The sequence below is a fragment of the Crassostrea angulata genome, chromosome 10 (assembly GCF_025612915.1).
Source record: "Crassostrea angulata isolate pt1a10 chromosome 10, ASM2561291v2, whole genome shotgun sequence".
Taxonomy (NCBI): domain Eukaryota; kingdom Metazoa; phylum Mollusca; class Bivalvia; order Ostreida; family Ostreidae; genus Magallana; species Magallana angulata.
In genome coordinates this window covers 27,086,073-27,102,992 of record NC_069120.1, presented here as the reverse complement: position 1 = coordinate 27,102,992, position 16,920 = coordinate 27,086,073, and the positions used below count along the sequence as shown (strand labels likewise).

Genomic DNA, 16,920 nt, shown 5'->3' with positions numbered 1-16,920 from the left:
AACTTGACAATGATTCTCATAATAAATGGCAAGGTATGCAAAAAATGATAAGGGCACAACTCGCAAATAACTTTGTGCAAACATACTCATCTATTTCTTTGTGTTTGACATCTCAAAAACATAAAAAAGGCCGATATTCTCAGATAAATAATGAAATCGGAATCTCCTGGTATACGTAATATGCATATCTGTGTCCTTAATGACTACAAGAGGAGTTAAGCTTACAAACTGTTCTTTACTATATTCAACATATGACCAAAATTTTAAGTTCTAAAGGGCCAACATTCTCAGAAAAATAATTGAATCGAAATTTTCTGGTAATATGCACATCTACACTAGTATCTACAGAGTTTAACAGTCAAAAACATTATACTATTTGAACAAACTTGAAAGCCCTTCCCCCAATGGTGCTTTGTGCAAAATTTGGATAAAGTTAGCCGTGGTTGGAAACGTAAAAAGTTTACAACGACGCCATTGAGGACGACCACAGACACAGGCCAAATGATCAGAAAAGCTCGTTGAGCCTTTGACTAAAAAGGGATAGACAGAAAAAAAATGCAAATTTGATTTGTATTTGATTGGAAAATGTATACGTATGCTAACGTAAGTTTTTAAGACACTGTCCTTGTTGTAAATTAAACAGAAAACAAAACATAAGCATGGAAAAGATGCTTTTTAGTACATGACATGGTAAACTTTTAATTGCAGATACTGAGAGTTATCGGTCTTGAGCTTGTTTGACAGTGTTATATCTCCTTTTTATGTTGAACTGATAAGATTTAAAGTACATTCATTCCATCTTTTTATTGGATTGATCGATCGGAGGAGATTGGAATTAGATTTCTTTTCCGCATTGAATGTTTAAGCACAACAATTGAGCCTCGAAAGGCTTAAACTGGATATTTTTGTGAAATCTTTCACACTATGTTGCACAAGAGTGTATGAATAAAGTCCAATGTCTTAATAAAAATAATGTCTAATTACGCGTATATCAAAAGTACATGAAAAAGGAGGAAGCAGATGATTTTGCCTTTTGATTTCTCTTGTATCAGATTATTTATACATTTCAGTGCAAAGAATATTTCAAGGTCAATAGGTCAAGGTAACATTTCAGCTCTAAAGATTGTAGAAGACAGTCTTTTCAAGGAAATGTGAAGCAGATAGTGGTCATATAACATATCTAAATGATCTTTGACTTTGATTTTTTGGCATGCAGAAAGGTAAACCAAGCCATTGCAAGTGGTTTCGTGCATCTTTAAACAGTGTTTTTTTAAAAATATTTTTATTGTTTTTAGAATTTCAAAGACAGTTATTTTCCTAGCAGAAAATGCAAAACCAATTCTCTCCGATAGATGCACAACTATACTACTTGTGAGACATAGAACATCTGTAACGATTTTGTGCAAGCGTCACGGAGTAGGGATAACAAACATTTTGGTGGAAGTGTCGATCGTTTCGAATCATGTGATTTTTCCATGAGGAAAGGTCAAATGGCCTAATGACTTCTCAAATGCATTGCAGTGCACTTTAGAGTTTTTAGACAAATCGCAAAGCAAAAAGCACTTTACGGAAGAAAAATAAGAAAAAACAAAACAAAAATCAAAGAGTCTTTCCACCGAGGTGTAAAGACAATACAAAAAAATTCACAAAATGCATGCCTAAAATTGTTTCGGTTACCGTTATTTCAACATCATTTGTTTCTGACAAGTCGCTCTCAACTTCATCATGAGTTATAGATGACACAAAGACGATATTTGTTCGATACTTTCATCTTAACCTGCCATAGACTTGGGTTTAATCCATGGGGAGTATATGTAAATGAATCCACAGGTGCTTGAGGACAGGATCGACCCCCCTTCCACCCCCCCACCCCCATATCATATATAGACCCCCGGGACTTTATTTTTCTTTTTTATTAAATTATCCTTTTATGACATATTTCTAATCTAATTTATTCATCCATTGCCCAAAATTACATAAAACAAACATTTTTGAAAATAATCAGACCCTCTGTACATATAATACAAGAAGGTTGCTAACTTCGTCTGCCAGCCGAGAGGCACTGCCGATGAATATTTGTTGAAATGTACTATCAAACTACATCTACCAGTAAAAACGGTGACCTTATGTCGTAGCCCGATAATTGCTTTCACTTAATATATGCATGCCATTCCCGTGTAAATACATTTATTAGGTAAATAGGACAATTTTCACCGACAAGTTGCAAGTTTTGAACCGATTCATCTAGAACCAACGGAAGTGAGGTTTTATTGCAAGGAAGACAACTCCGAGAGATTTATGAAATTGCATGGCAAACTCGAAAAAAATACAATTTATAAGAAGTATGAATTCTAATCAAGCCGCAAAAACTTTTATATCGTCTTTGGAACTGGTAAATCTAAAAAAAAGACACTCATACTGAGTGTATTACAATGGAAGACATAAAAGAGAAAATAAAAAAATTATGTTACGAGTTATCTTCCTTGCGATGAACCCTTACTTCCGTTGGTTCTAGATGAACGAAGTTAGCAACCTTCTTGTATTATATGTACAGAGGGTCTGATTTTTTAAAAATATTTGTTTTAGGTAATTTGGGGCAATGAATGTATAAATTAGATTAGAAATATGTCATAAAAGGATAATTTAATTAAAAAAATAATAATAAAGTCCCGGGGGTCTATAATCTTGGTGGTGGGGGGGGGGTCGATCATGTCCTCACATGTGAATGAATCTCATTTACTTACGACCAAGAAAACTAGAAATAAGCCCTATGTGCCTTGGAAAGAGATTTAACTTTATCTGACTGTTCTTGATATATTTTCTATGAGGCATCGAAAAATTAACTTTTAAGATTGCAACAACAGCTTTCTTCAATTTACCAAATAATCAAGGTCCCTTGAGGGCCTTAAAACAAGCTGGTTGTTTGTCATACTTACTCTAAAAAGCTTTGATAAAATTTAGCGACGATTGGTCACTTTTGAATAAAACGTGTAGAAAAAAATTATGTGTAATCAAAAGTGAAAGTTGATTTTTTCAGGGAAGGATTAATTTCTGACTCTTAATTCTTCTTAATTCATAATTTAAAAATATTTATATTGATGAGAAAGAGAGAAATTTATGAAATGTTACATGTACTATATCATCCAACTTTAAATTGCTAATTAATATCCGATGTTGGACCTGATAAATAATGGGTACATGAAATAACCAAGTGACATCAAAAATCAATAAAATGTTTCATACATAAATTTAACCCATTATATTTTATGGACTTTACATTGTGGGTACCTGAGAAGATATTACAATGTAAGTAATTAAATGAAGATAGCTCGAGATATTGGTTCATTGTTCTGGGTAGATCTATTTTTAGCTTTGTAGGATTTAAAGTCAATGGGGAAGTATATAATTTGGAATTCCCAACATTCCGCACAACACCTACAATGTTAGTGCAGATTCCGTTTGAAAAATGTAAGTAAACATCATCAAAATCTGACTAGCAGTTATTGAAGGAGGTGTAATTTGTGCATTGTTGGATCTGTTTTCTGAAATTTGATTAAAGTTGACAAAATATATTTTTTTTTACAAAAATTAAAAAGTCGCAAACAAACAAATTTAAGATACATAAATGTTTCAACAATTTAAAGTAGGAACTGGCTTTTTACTTTTTTAAATCATTTTTTCCTCTTGTAATGCACAATCCAATAAATTTTAGTTTGGAGATTATTAGCGATGATCCATATAATTTCACAGACATGATTCATAGAAGAAAACAATAAAAGACATATGGGTGGACAAACAGAAATACCAAGGTATTATTTTCATGAACAACCAAAGGAAACGAAAGCAACTGGAAACATTTAATCTTTGAAACAAAAAAAACCTCAAGACAAATGTTAAACCCTAGTCCTGAGGTACTTGTGGACAAAGTTGCTCACCTGTCAATCAAAGGGTTCTCAAAATATCAGGTAAACTTTACTTGTTTGACAATCATTGCCTTAAACTGAGGTAATCTACTCTGAATGGTTTGATGTTTGTCAAGCAAAAGGTTCTGAAACATATTAGACAATATCGGTTAATCACAAGAGTAGTTTAACTCTTGACCTCATAATCGATATAAATCTACTTTTAAGGGATTGCATATGTACCAAGTTTACAAGTTTGAAGTCTGCTTAGGAAAGGAATTTATATATATTACTTAGAAAAACGCGCTTGGTCTTTGGGCTTACGAACCATCAGATAGGTGCAATTCAATAATTAGGCCCATTTCTTCATTAGGATTGAAGGAAGGGAATTTTAACTTAATATGTCTGAGCAATCAACGTTTTCATATTTACTAGTTTATGCTAAAATCCTCTTTTAACAGTCAATGTATATAGGAATGAGTCCGACCATTATACTAGCATCATCATGATACTATTTTCAGATGGAAGGTTTAACAGCTCAACACTATTTGGAATGTGGTACTGAAGACTGTGAGAACAACTGTCAGTTTTACTGCAATGATTGTCACCGACCAATGTGTGAACAATGCAGAGATGAACATAATAAGAGTTCAGAAACTAAGAACCATGAAGTAGTCTCCTTCCTACAGCATAAACGTCATCTTCCTGTGGACAAATGCAAGCTCCATCCAACTCGAAATGCAGATATTCTATGCAATGAATGCAACATCCCTCTATGTTCAAAGTGCACAACCATGGAAGAACACTTCGGCCATAAATTTGTTGATATGGAGGATATCGATGCAGAAAAGTTTGCATTTTGTCTAGATGAAATCTCCACAATCCAACAATATTTCCTTCCAACATCACAAGGTTTAAAAATGGAAACAGATGAAGATGGCAAAGAAGTAAAGAAAATCATGGATGGTATCAGAAACGCCATAGAGGCAGAAGCAAAGTCTCTGAAAGACCTGGTAGATAAGGTGACATCAGACAAATTGGAACAAGCCAATGCCATAGAAAAGTCATTACTTAAAGTGTTAAAACAACAGGAAAAATCATACCATGATTACAATAAGTACATTAAAAACCTTTTAAAAGAGTTTCATGGCTACCTCCCTCTAAGCAATTTCAAAGTTTTATTATCTGCCAATTTTGAAAACTCGAAAATCCAATCTATACCAGAGACTACTAAACCAGTCCCACCAGTGTTTACTGCTGGTCAATTCACCTATGATGATGTCAGCAAGTTACTTGGAAATATAGGTGTTCCAAACATTAAACCTTATAAAAGAAAAATAAAACCCATGGCTACTTCACCAACACAGCTGAAACCTACAGGGAAAGAGATGTTCGAGCAAGATAGAAAGAAATCTGATGTAACACAAACACTGTCTCTGTCTTCCTCTGTTACCAAGGTCAGGGAGTACACAGTTTCATGTGTTAAGAGTGTATATCATATATCACTAGGTAAATCAGGCAAACTCTGGGCCAGTGACGAAAATGGTAACCTTATCCAAACAGATTTACAGGGGAATCAGCTACAGAAGATTCAAACCAGTGGTGGATCTGAAGGCTACCACACAGTCATAAAGGACGGGGTTCTGATCTATACAGACAGAAAAAATAAAGTCATCAACTGGATAACAGAGAATAAAACAATCATTGAATTCATTAGAACAGGAGACTGGGAACCAATCAGCATACACTCCTCCTGCATCAACGGGGACATACTGGTGGGGATGAGAAAGGATGGAGAGGCTAAAGTCACCAGGTATAACAAGACAGGAGAAGAGATACATAACATATTGATGAACAACAAAGGACAGGAACTGTTTAGTGATCCACGCTACATCACAGAAAACATCAATGGTGATATCTGTACATCAGACTTGGACAAACGAATTGTAGTGGTGGTGAATAAATCAGGACACTACAGGTTTTCCTACCCAGATCCGGGGCTAGAGTTGTTATGGTTTTGTCCCTTGGGTATTTGTACTAATCTCCTCGGTCACATCATTGTTTGTGATAGTTATTTTATGAATAAGAAAGTTGACATCTTAGATCAGGACGGTCAGTTTTTGTCTCGACTTACAACACAACAAGGGGTAGAGTATCCCCGTGGTGTATGTGTTGATGATGAGAACTATCTCCATGTGGGACAACATAACACCAACACGGTGACAGTGTACAAGTATCTACAGTGATTCTCTCTATGGATGTCAAACATCAGATATCAAATCTGAATATTGTTTACTTACCTTTGTAGTATAAAAATGCATTATTTGAATGAGCTTATTCTCTTGCACTCTAAATTCTAAAACCTCACAGACTTTATTATATAACAGTATCATAAATGTTTACTTTTTCTGTTTATTTTTTTAAATGCAACATTTTTTTTGCATACATGTACCTCTATATACATATTGTATAGTTTTTTTTTCCAGTTTTGAGAATAAATTTGTCATAAAAAGTTTCTAAATGACATTATGTTTAAAGTAAACTAATTGCTTTGTTGTATTTCTAGAGTCTAAATTAGTGAAACAATTTTCAAAGTTTGATTTCTGCATAAAACATGTTTCTATTTACATGAGAAACATAGTATGTTATACTGACCGATTGTTTATAATCTTCATTAGGTTTGTTTAAATTTTTGCATAGTTCATGGCAACATTTTAAAAGAACCATGTAGGCAGGAAAGCTCTTTAGTTTTTCATCAAGCTTAGTTTGAACAAAAACAAATTCTAATTTTTATCAAATGAATGATCTGCTAGCGTTTTTGATAATGGGCTTCTGAGAATGAGGGAATTCTATGATGAAATTATTTTTTCTTTAAACATCTTCAAAGCTTTATGTTTGTTTTCCTCCCGATGTTCAAGTCCATATAGCTAACTTTGCTTGCTGGACCTTTACACAAAAGAGCTGTACTTTATATTCTAAAAAGTTTACACTTATCAAACTGTATTATAAATATTAAAATTTTGGCCCTTGCTCGCAAAACCATACAAACAAGTGCAGTAGTACCCCTCATCCGGCATGTAATTTTCCATCGCATTATTTGATATCATAATGGTTTTCCTCTTCTTTTTCAAAAATATGAGCTATATATTTGTACTGAAGACACTGCACGATACTTGTACAATACTTTTAATCAAAGACATGTCATCTTAATTGATCTTTTATGTGTCCAAAACTATAACTGGCAAGGAAGACTTGCGCTAAAGAGGTAAAGAAAGCATTTGGCAGTAAGCAGTTGGCAGTTAGCAGTAAGAAGTTGGCAGCTGACAGTTGGCTGTCGTATATGGAATTCCATACCAAACTGCCAGATGTGTCGTTTAACTCTGCATCAGAAGTGCAAAAATTAAATCACTGCAATTAAATCACAATAATCGCTTCTTGTTTTTCATGGTGCAAACAATTGTCAAAACACACTGTTTAAACAGGTTCGATCCCCATTTCATTTTTCAGTACAATGCTTCATCGATAAATTCCATCATTTTTAACGCATCAATTAAGGTTGAGGCAGTATTTATTTTGTTGTAGCTTATTATAAAGAATTCACAACAGTACTGACTATAAATATTACAAAATTGCATTTTATTGAACTTTAACCGATCAACGACACACTTCTACAAGTGTCCATGTGTTTCCAAACATATACAAAACTTGAAATTTTCGGCATGTACAAACGTGTTCAATTTTAGACAGATCTGTGATTAACTTTTTTTTGTAACTCACTCAGTCTGTAGAAACATTCATTTCATTACATGTTTCTCAATATTCATCAGACAATTTTTACTACTGATGTACCCAACGCTTTACTTGCCCCCCGACTTTTCTCTCACACACGCTAATCGACCTTAGATTGTAAAATGCACAGGCAGATCGAGTCCCCATTTTACATGTATATAAACAAACTACACTTCTTCATTTTACGGAGCTGGTGACAATGTTTTTAAAGATTTTCAGTGCAGGTTTATTGTAAACAAAAGAAGACATATGCTGTAAAACGCCCGTTAGACTTTATGGCGTGTCGACACGATTTTCCCGTTAATCTATATTTCACAAGCTTTTTATGAGGAAAAACAGTCTGTTCAAGGCATGCAATTTTCCTCATATGGTACATTGATATGAACGATAACGTAAAAATATATTTGTTTACTGAACAACTTCTGACGAATTTCTTCACACTAAACTGAATAGCATTATTCGATAAGCAGAGTACAATCTGCGACTTCAATCAATATGTTCTTAAAACTCTGAAATTTTTTACTTGCAAGTACAACTTTACGATAATTTTTTTTCTCCGACATTTCTTTCAACGTGCTAGCTATGAGACGTCTTTTTTATTTTTTCGATTATTTTCTGATATCAATAAATAAATATTTGATTGTAATATACTCGTTTGAAAAGATAATAACACTTATATTTTATTATAAAAACCTTATGTAAAAAATGTCAGGGCGTTTCCTTAACCTCCCCCCCCCCACTAATAAATTGCTGTATTGGATTTAAATCGTCGTCATACTCTAACTTACATAAAAAAAAATTAAACAAAGCTACTAGCTATTTGCTGCATGAGAATGTTCTTATTCCTCTCCCCCCCCCCTCCCGCCTCATTTTGAACGACCCAGTGGTAAAACCAAGGTACCAAACATAGAATGTGGTATGCGGCGTCAGAAGCAATTTGAAAGTGGGGGGGGGGGGGGGGCTGGACTTATCATCAGAGAAATATCGACAAACAAATTAAAAACAAAAAACCCATTCACAAAATCATATTTCTAATCGGGGAGGGGATAATATATCTATATTATTTAATGTCAGCTTTCAAGATATTGTTGTGTGTAGAAAAAGTATACAAATTTGAAAGCCCCTTCCCCAATGATGCTTTGTGCCAAGTTTGGACAAAATTGGCAGTGGTTGAAAACGTAAAAAGTTTACAACTACAACAACGAGGATGGCGACAGACAACGGATAAATGATCCGAAAAAAAAGCTCAATAAATCCCTTTAACTCAAATGGGATAGACAGAAAAAATTTAAAGGACTATATATGATATGGGCCTAAAATGGCCCCCTAAATTGAACATCATTATTGTACTGTAATTCTTTGTTTTCTTTGTACAGATAACAGATATATATGTGATGTTTTTACATAATGTTTATTTTGATTCAACTGCCCACAATTTAGAAATGTGACATCGTAAAGACAACCTTTTCCCGCCATTTTTGTATTTTTAGCATAACACAGCTTGTTTTCAAGCAGTTTTTCTTTCAGAAAACATAGAGCGCATGCTTGAACAAACAGAATATTTTAATCAGAGATTTATTTTGCCAAGGGTAATAAGTGACCAAAAATGTTTCCTTGTTCAATAATGCGCTCTATATTTCCCATATTTCATAAAAAGATAAGAAAAATGCCAATTTTTGACTGATTTTGATTGAATTATAGAAATAGCGTCACTTCTGACATCATATACTGTCAGTGAGTACAAATAAATCAAATAATTAAGTGAAAAATATATTTTACATAAATTCTTCTAAAATATAACATAACATTTTATTGTACCAGAAACTCTTTAAAAAATGGCGAATTACGGGGGCCAAATTTAACTTATATCATATATAGTTCTTTAATTTGTATTTGATTGGGAAATGCATAATAAAGTATGGTTTTTCTCAGATACTGTCATTGTTGTCAATTAAACAGAAAGCAAGACTTCAACATTCAAAAGATGCTTTTATTTTAGCACATGGTAAAATTTCAACTAGAGTTATCGGTCTTGAGCTTGTTTGACAGTATTTCATCTCTTTTTTATGTTGAACTGATAGACGTTGAAGTACATTCATTCCATCTTTCTTTTGGATTAGTCGTTGGAGTTTGCAATTGGAATTTTTCTGCATTGAAGGCTTAAGCACGACAACAGAGCCTCAAAAGTCGTAAACAATATTGTTTGAAAATTTGTCTTTTTATATGGCTGATATTTGGCTCTATGTTGCGAGAGAGTGTGCAAATGTGGTCCAGTATCTTTATTTAATGTTGAATAGAACACAATCAATTGCTCAAACATTTTTTAAAAATACACCCTTCAATAATAACAAAAGGAAATTAAAACAAGAGAGGATTGCTGCAACATCAAGCAGTTATTTGATAACTTCGTTAGGATTGGAACTGGTCACAAAAGTGTGGATTCTCCGTGACATCTCCTTCCCCACTCTGCGTGACGTCTCCAACACACCAGCTCCTCGTCTTACCTGTCAGCAACAAATATGGAATAATAATTAATAAGATTATATTTAGTTTTGTTTATGAAAGAGGTCACAAGCATAGTTATTAACTTACCACAATATTTTCTAGTAATTTTTCTTGTTCATTTGAATCATTGCATTTTCTGTATGCCTAAACACAAACAATACGTTAAAAAAGAAAAAGAAATTATTACCTTGATGTACATGTATATACATGTATATGGTGTCATAAAATCCTATATCAATTTAACAAGTAAAACATATGCAAATAATAGCTATTTTGAAGAAAAAAAACTGCTATCAAAAAATGTTCAGTGAAATAGATGTACATTCATGTAATCCACAACATAAGAAATTTTAAGGAGAAACACTTTCCAAATTCTTAAACAGTTCAAATTATTTTATCGATGGGTGATACTAGCAAGTGATAGTTCTTGTTTTCTTTGGGTTAGATAAGTGAGATGAATCGTACACTTGTTTAAAAGGCCCCTTTGAATGATAACCTAGAATATGTATAGTTTTAAGTATCACATAAATTATACATATACTTTGGAACATTTGATTTATTTAACATATTTAAGGAATACATGTATATCCAATATTACATGTAAGTAGTTTTATACAATATAAAATGGTTTGGAACAGTTTACGCTTTTTTATAAACCACAATTAGTTTTATACGATATCAAGTGGTTTTGAACAGTTTACGCTTTTTCATTTGAAAAACTTAGGTAATCACAGATTACAAAGCTCACCGAGATGAGGCATCACCCTTATGAGGCATCACCTTTATGAGACCACCTTTATTATATTATATGAAAATCATACTTTATGATCTTGGATATTCATGGATACTGTTTTGACACAATATCGTATATCATCTGTTAAGAAATTGTATGATAATCATATGTTCATTTCATACGGTATAATAAGATCCAATGTTTATCAATACAATAATATAAAATACAATATTGCATCCCATCATACTGACAATATAAATCATCTAATACAATAAAATACCATAATAAACAATGATAAGATATGACATTGTAACATATGATATGAAATTGTATTGTGTTATATATTATTGTATTTGATCACATAATACAATATCATAATATATAATACGTACAATATGGTATTATATGATACAATATCATATGACATAATACATCATAATATCGTAACATAAATATTATACTGTATAATGTAGTATGATATTGTATTGTATGATATGTATCATAAGTAACTGTATTTGATACATAATATGGTATTGTATCATATGATACAATATAATTTGAGACAACATTGTATCATATCAAATGATACAATATCGTGTGATATAGTAAAATATTATATAATACAATATCATATCATACATATTGTATCATGTGAATCAAAAATATACATTACAATATCATATAATACAATATCATGTGATATAATAATATATGATATGATATAAATCAAAATATCCTATAGTACAATTTCATGTGATATAATACAATATTATAGAAACAAATATCATATTATACAATATCGTATCATACAATATTGCATCAAATACAATAGTAATAATATATTTCAATATCATATGTAACAGTATCATGTGATAAAATATAATAAATTAATTATACTTTTACTTATTAGGTTAGTTACTGACTCACTACGGAAATATATTGGGTTGATCAATCTCATAGATGGCGAGGCGAAACCTAATAAGTGTTTTGTTTTCCCGAGGACTATCAAGCGACATATTTATTCACAAATAGTGATGATCTACGCAAAGTCATGTACAAGATGCTTACCACCTCGTTCAATTTAACTCATTTAAACTCTTCAAAATTTCAATCTCACCTTTCAAATACTCTTTAAAAATCTTTGCCTCACCTATGTTCACTTACAATGTTTTGTTGCTATTCAATTTTAAAAGTTTTCTCCCTTTCCTCTGCAGAGATTTGAGCAAATTTCGACGCTGCCGTTTTGTTCTGCTCCAGACAAAACAATGTGACGTCAATTTTCTAAGGGCAACTACTCTTATTTTAAAGAATTTCAAAGGGCAACTACTCCAAATACTTTAAGAACTTACAGCGAGCGGTTTATGTATTAAATACTATGAAATGTCGAAATGAGTAAGGGAAGCGTCGGCCATTGACGGCCATGTTGCCTCATATTATTTCTCACCGAACAAATATAGAGATATATGACGCAATCACGTGCTATGTCTAAACCAATGAAAGTGTGATATTTCAGTCCAGGGGAAAACAAAATATTATATTATACAGTATTGTATCATAATATACAATGCTATACATATCAATATCATGATACAATATCATATCATAAAAAATCAAAAAAATTCATACAATATGATATCGTATCATATACCTTTTTACAATATAACATGATATTATATTGTATCATATTAAACAATAGTATATTATATCAAACTAACTATATCATAGGAATCATGTTATATCATTTAACAACAAACACATCTATATATCAAGCAGGTTTAAGTGCGGAAATTTTTTAGCATCCTTGATCATGGAGATCGGGCTCTGCATCTAAAGCTACCTCTGCGTTTCATTTACAATATAGTTAAATCAACTATGCAAGCTATTATCTATAAAACATGTGACCTGTTCCAAAAAACTAAACCTCATCCAGCATCCGAAACCCATGGCTCAGATTCAGCATTCAAGCCTGTCAGGTGCATAAGTGTCATAAGATGCACCATCCGCGCAAGTTTGATGAAGTTAGGACTAGTAGTAACTTAGATATAATCATCAGAGGGTATCTGCAACAAAAACTTTAACCAGCTCTAAAAACCTTAACCTCCTCCAGCATCCAAAACCAATGGCTCAGATTCAGCATTCAAGCCTGTCCAGTGCATCAGTATCATATAAGATGCACCATCCATGCAAGTTTGGTGAAGTTAGGACCAGTAGTAACTAAGATATACCCCCGGTAATCATCAGAGGGCATCTGCAACAAAAACTTTAACCAGCTCTAAAAACCTTAACCTCCTCCAGCATCCGAAACCTATAGCTAAGATTCAGCATTCAAGCCTGTCCGGTGCATCAGTATCATAAGCCACCATCTATGCAAGTTTGGTGAAGTAAGGACCAGCAGTAACTTAGATATTGCTACCAAAGGGCACCTGCAACAAAAACTTTAACCTGCTCCAAAAACCTAACCTCCTCCAGTATCTGAAATTTAGGACCCAGATTCAGCATCCAAGTCTGTCAAGTCCATAAGTAGGTCCAGATGCATCATCCACGCAAGTTTGGTGAAGATAGGACAAGTAATAGCTTACATGTAGATACAGGACCTGCAACAAAATCTTTAACCAGGTCCGGACACCGATGGTTTAGCGTAAGCTCCCCCTGACTTCGTCTCGGTGAGCTAAAAGAGCGTGCATTGTTCCAAACCATGTTATATTGTATAAAACTAATAAATATTGAATTTATTGTTATAATTTAATTCTTTTGACATTAAATGAAGATAAAAACAGTCGTTTGACCTTTAAAATGACATCAAATTGTAAAAAATTAAAACATAACATCAGGCGGATAGATATGTTTATTGACGTTATTCTTACTATGACGTAGGCAACATTCTCTTTCCTATATCAAATAATTTACAACTAGAATTAAATCATATAACACGATATGGTTGAATTATGCTTGTATACATCATTTGCATTGTATACCTATTAGGACCAAATGTACTAGCAATATTCTGCTGCACTCACTCAAGTAAACATATGGACCTAACATGAACATTTCTCTAAAAAGTCTATAAAAAATTCATTAAATAGAGAGCTATGTATACCTCCATCAGTAAGTGAGGGGAAGGGAAGGCCTGTACAATAGCATCAGCAATGTCAGGACTGATGTTCTTAAACTGCAGCAGCTGTTGCTTCCAAACCTTCAGAAGACCTTGTCCATTCTTGTCAACTTTTACTGTAGATACACCATCATCAAAGAAAGCTGTCTGTAATCTATCTTTCCTACAATTACAAGAAAGAGTCTCATGTTTTAAACAAATCAGGTTTTTAAAGGAAGACAAAAAGAGGCTGAAGTTTTAAATTTTTGGATAGAATTTATAATTTAGCAAAGAAATTTCTAAGATTTCAAATTTGAATATTTTCTGATATCTTCAATACAGAGAACTTCTATGAAGATTAATAAAGTCTTAAAAATAGCTATGACCATTAAGCCCTCTTATTATAGCAAAAATTAGTGAAAATCAAGTTAAAGTATCTTTTGCATAAAACATAAAGCATGTTGAGAAAATAAGTTAAACATAAGACCAAACAAAAACTAAAGAGGGTTTTTCCCAAACATTTTTGGTAATACGTAAACATCTTTTCTCTGTTTATTTACTGTAAGTCATTTTATTCCACGGTGTTAAAATTTCACAATTTCTAGTAAAGTACCATTTGCAATGATTTTAATTTCACACTGCTAGAAAATCAATTGATCAGAATATAATCATTGAAACATTTTTTGAAAAATAATGATAATATCCACGATGGGTTTATTTTCCCGTGAAAATGATGAATTGTAAACTCAGTGAAATTGAAACCACCATGAATATTGGCTAATCTACAGTATTTTTTTTTTATACGAAGACATCAACAAACAAGTACATGTACATATATAGGGACAATTACACAAATATTGATTGATTAAATTTATTACTGTTTCAATTCATCTTACTTCGCAGGTTTCTCTGCCACAGCCTTGGAGAATGTGCGTACAAACTTTGCCAGTTCCTCTGAGGTCTCCAACAAATACACCATCACATCTGTCTGAAGCTGGTTGTCTGTAATGGCCTGTAGATTTATATTCAAATAGCATTTTTATTTTAATATAATAAAAAATATGTAGGTAGTGTATAAATAAGTTTATCTGCAAAGTGCATTTGTTTTCCAAACTTTTTGCTCTAAAATCACAGATGCAAAAAAATATACATTTTATACTAAATTTGTGTTTTAATATTTCCTAATGTTGCCTGTGATAGAGGGCAACATTTAATATGTGACTCACCTCTTGCATCCACAAAAAATGTCTCAAGTCAAATATTTTCTTAACAATGATAAAACCCTATCCAAAATGCCATACCAAATACCTCAATTTCATTTGCTACAATGTAAATCTACCTGGCATGCCTACATGTATAAAATGTCTTCAAGACGCTTTTACAATTGGTGGATAAGCACTTTACAACACTTTGCGAATGCAATGTTTTAACTTTACATGAGATCTTGTATACAATGCATGATGTCTCACATTTGTTGCATGTACTTAAGTGGTTGCATCAGTCTCCTAAAAATAGTGGCATGCACACTATTCAGACACAACCGAATGCGATCCAAAATTCAAGGCATGAACATAAGTACGAACGTCTTGCAACGTATTGCGTAATTTCAAGGGTCGTGAGATAAATCGTAGCTGTCTATGCCTGTGTTTTGCGACCATGAGACTGTTGCTCAACGAATCTCATGTAACCTTGCAACGTTTTACTATCATTACATGATTTATCAGCTTCAATTTGCAATGCTTTGCCACTATATAAATAGTGCCTATTTGGGAGGGTAACAGTTGAAATTGACACCCCGAGGAAACCATTGTCAACCGACGCGAAGCGGAGGTTGACAATGGTTTTCAAGGGGTGTCAATTTCAACTGTTATCCCCCCAAACAGGCACTATTTATTTTATTATACTGAATGTCTTAATTTTAGAGAATATTTTTACTGCTTTTTTTTATAGAAATGACGTGAATTCTACAGTGAATCGTATAATTTATGCGCATGTAACAATTCGTTGTGTTACCCGTTGCTAAGTGTGTTGCTAACGCTGAGGGTAATAGAACAGATTATCAACTACGTCTAAACCAATCAGATCTCAGTATTTAACATGAAAGTATAATAATAGTATATATACCATGTATTAGCATCTCTGTTTCAGAGACTACAACTGACCACAGATGCTGCTGCATCAATACATTCTTGCACTCTGCTGGGTTTGCTGAATTTTCAATTACAGCGTCGGAAATTGGCAGTATATAGATACCCTCTGACTCGTGCGAGCTGCAAGTCTAATAGCATGGGTGCACATTCAATTATCAGATCACCTGATAATTCACACAATCCTATGGCATTATCTTACACTCACATTTATTGTACAACAGTCACATATGGACATAAGATATATCACAAGTTTTAATGTGTTTACATCGAACAACAGTTGCTTTAGATCATGCAAATTTTCAAATTAATACCTTTTCATCAGCAATTTTTTGACAACAGTTTGGGATCCAAATTCATGTGCCAATTGTGAAAGAGCCTTTAGTTGTTTTCGTGATCATGAAAAGGTAAACATTTAAAACAAAATGAGCCCCTGACCTTAATGTGGCTCACTTCACCTTGAAATAGTTTCTCAAATAAGGAAAAAATGACTTGATTATGATAGAAAGCAGGATAGATGAGACGAATATGTCAAATAAGAAAAAAATTGCAATTTTGGATAAAAAATTATCTTTGTATAAATTTAGTTCAGTCAATATGAACAAAAGCCGCATGCAGATTTGAACTCATGATCTGCATTCACAACCCTGATACTTTAACCACTGAGCTAAGGTGATATACAACCAACTGGGTTTAACAAAACATTTTTAAAAGTCGCCATCTTGTGACGTGGTGTCTTATAAAGTATAAGTT

The 16,920-nt window shown here is 32.9% G+C and overlaps 2 protein-coding genes across 7 annotated transcripts; one reads left to right on the top strand and one right to left on the bottom strand.

Annotated features, from left to right (window-relative positions):
- Nucleotides 1-3,385: 3,385 nt before the first annotated feature.
- On the top strand, nucleotides 3,386-6,351 carry LOC128164823 (uncharacterized). Of its 6 annotated transcripts, none has more exons than XM_052828839.1 (3): nucleotides 3,386-3,468; nucleotides 3,713-3,809; nucleotides 4,424-6,351. In XM_052828839.1, the coding sequence occupies exon 3, from the start codon at nucleotides 4,424-4,426 to the stop codon at nucleotides 6,146-6,148; it is 1,725 nt and encodes a 574-aa protein (XP_052684799.1). In that variant the 5' UTR covers nucleotides 3,386-3,468; nucleotides 3,713-3,809; the 3' UTR covers nucleotides 6,149-6,351. The 6 variants fall into 6 exon arrangements, with proteins under 6 accessions (XP_052684799.1, XP_052684798.1, XP_052684795.1 ...); XM_052828838.1 differs by having other exon boundaries at nucleotides 3,713-3,965; XM_052828835.1 differs by having other exon boundaries at nucleotides 3,422-3,468; nucleotides 3,751-3,965.
- A 3,356-nt stretch (nucleotides 6,352-9,707) lies between these two features.
- LOC128164833 (crossover junction endonuclease EME1-like) lies at nucleotides 9,708-15,267 on the bottom strand. The gene is made up of 5 exons (XM_052828852.1): nucleotides 15,247-15,267; nucleotides 14,917-15,032; nucleotides 14,027-14,204; nucleotides 10,284-10,340; nucleotides 9,708-10,195 (listed from the first exon to the last, which is right to left on the bottom strand). Exons 1-5 carry the CDS (start codon nucleotides 15,253-15,255, stop codon nucleotides 10,085-10,087), a joined length of 471 nt encoding a protein of 156 aa, XP_052684812.1. The 5' UTR covers nucleotides 15,256-15,267; the 3' UTR covers nucleotides 9,708-10,084.
- Between the last annotated feature and the right edge of the window lie 1,653 nt (nucleotides 15,268-16,920).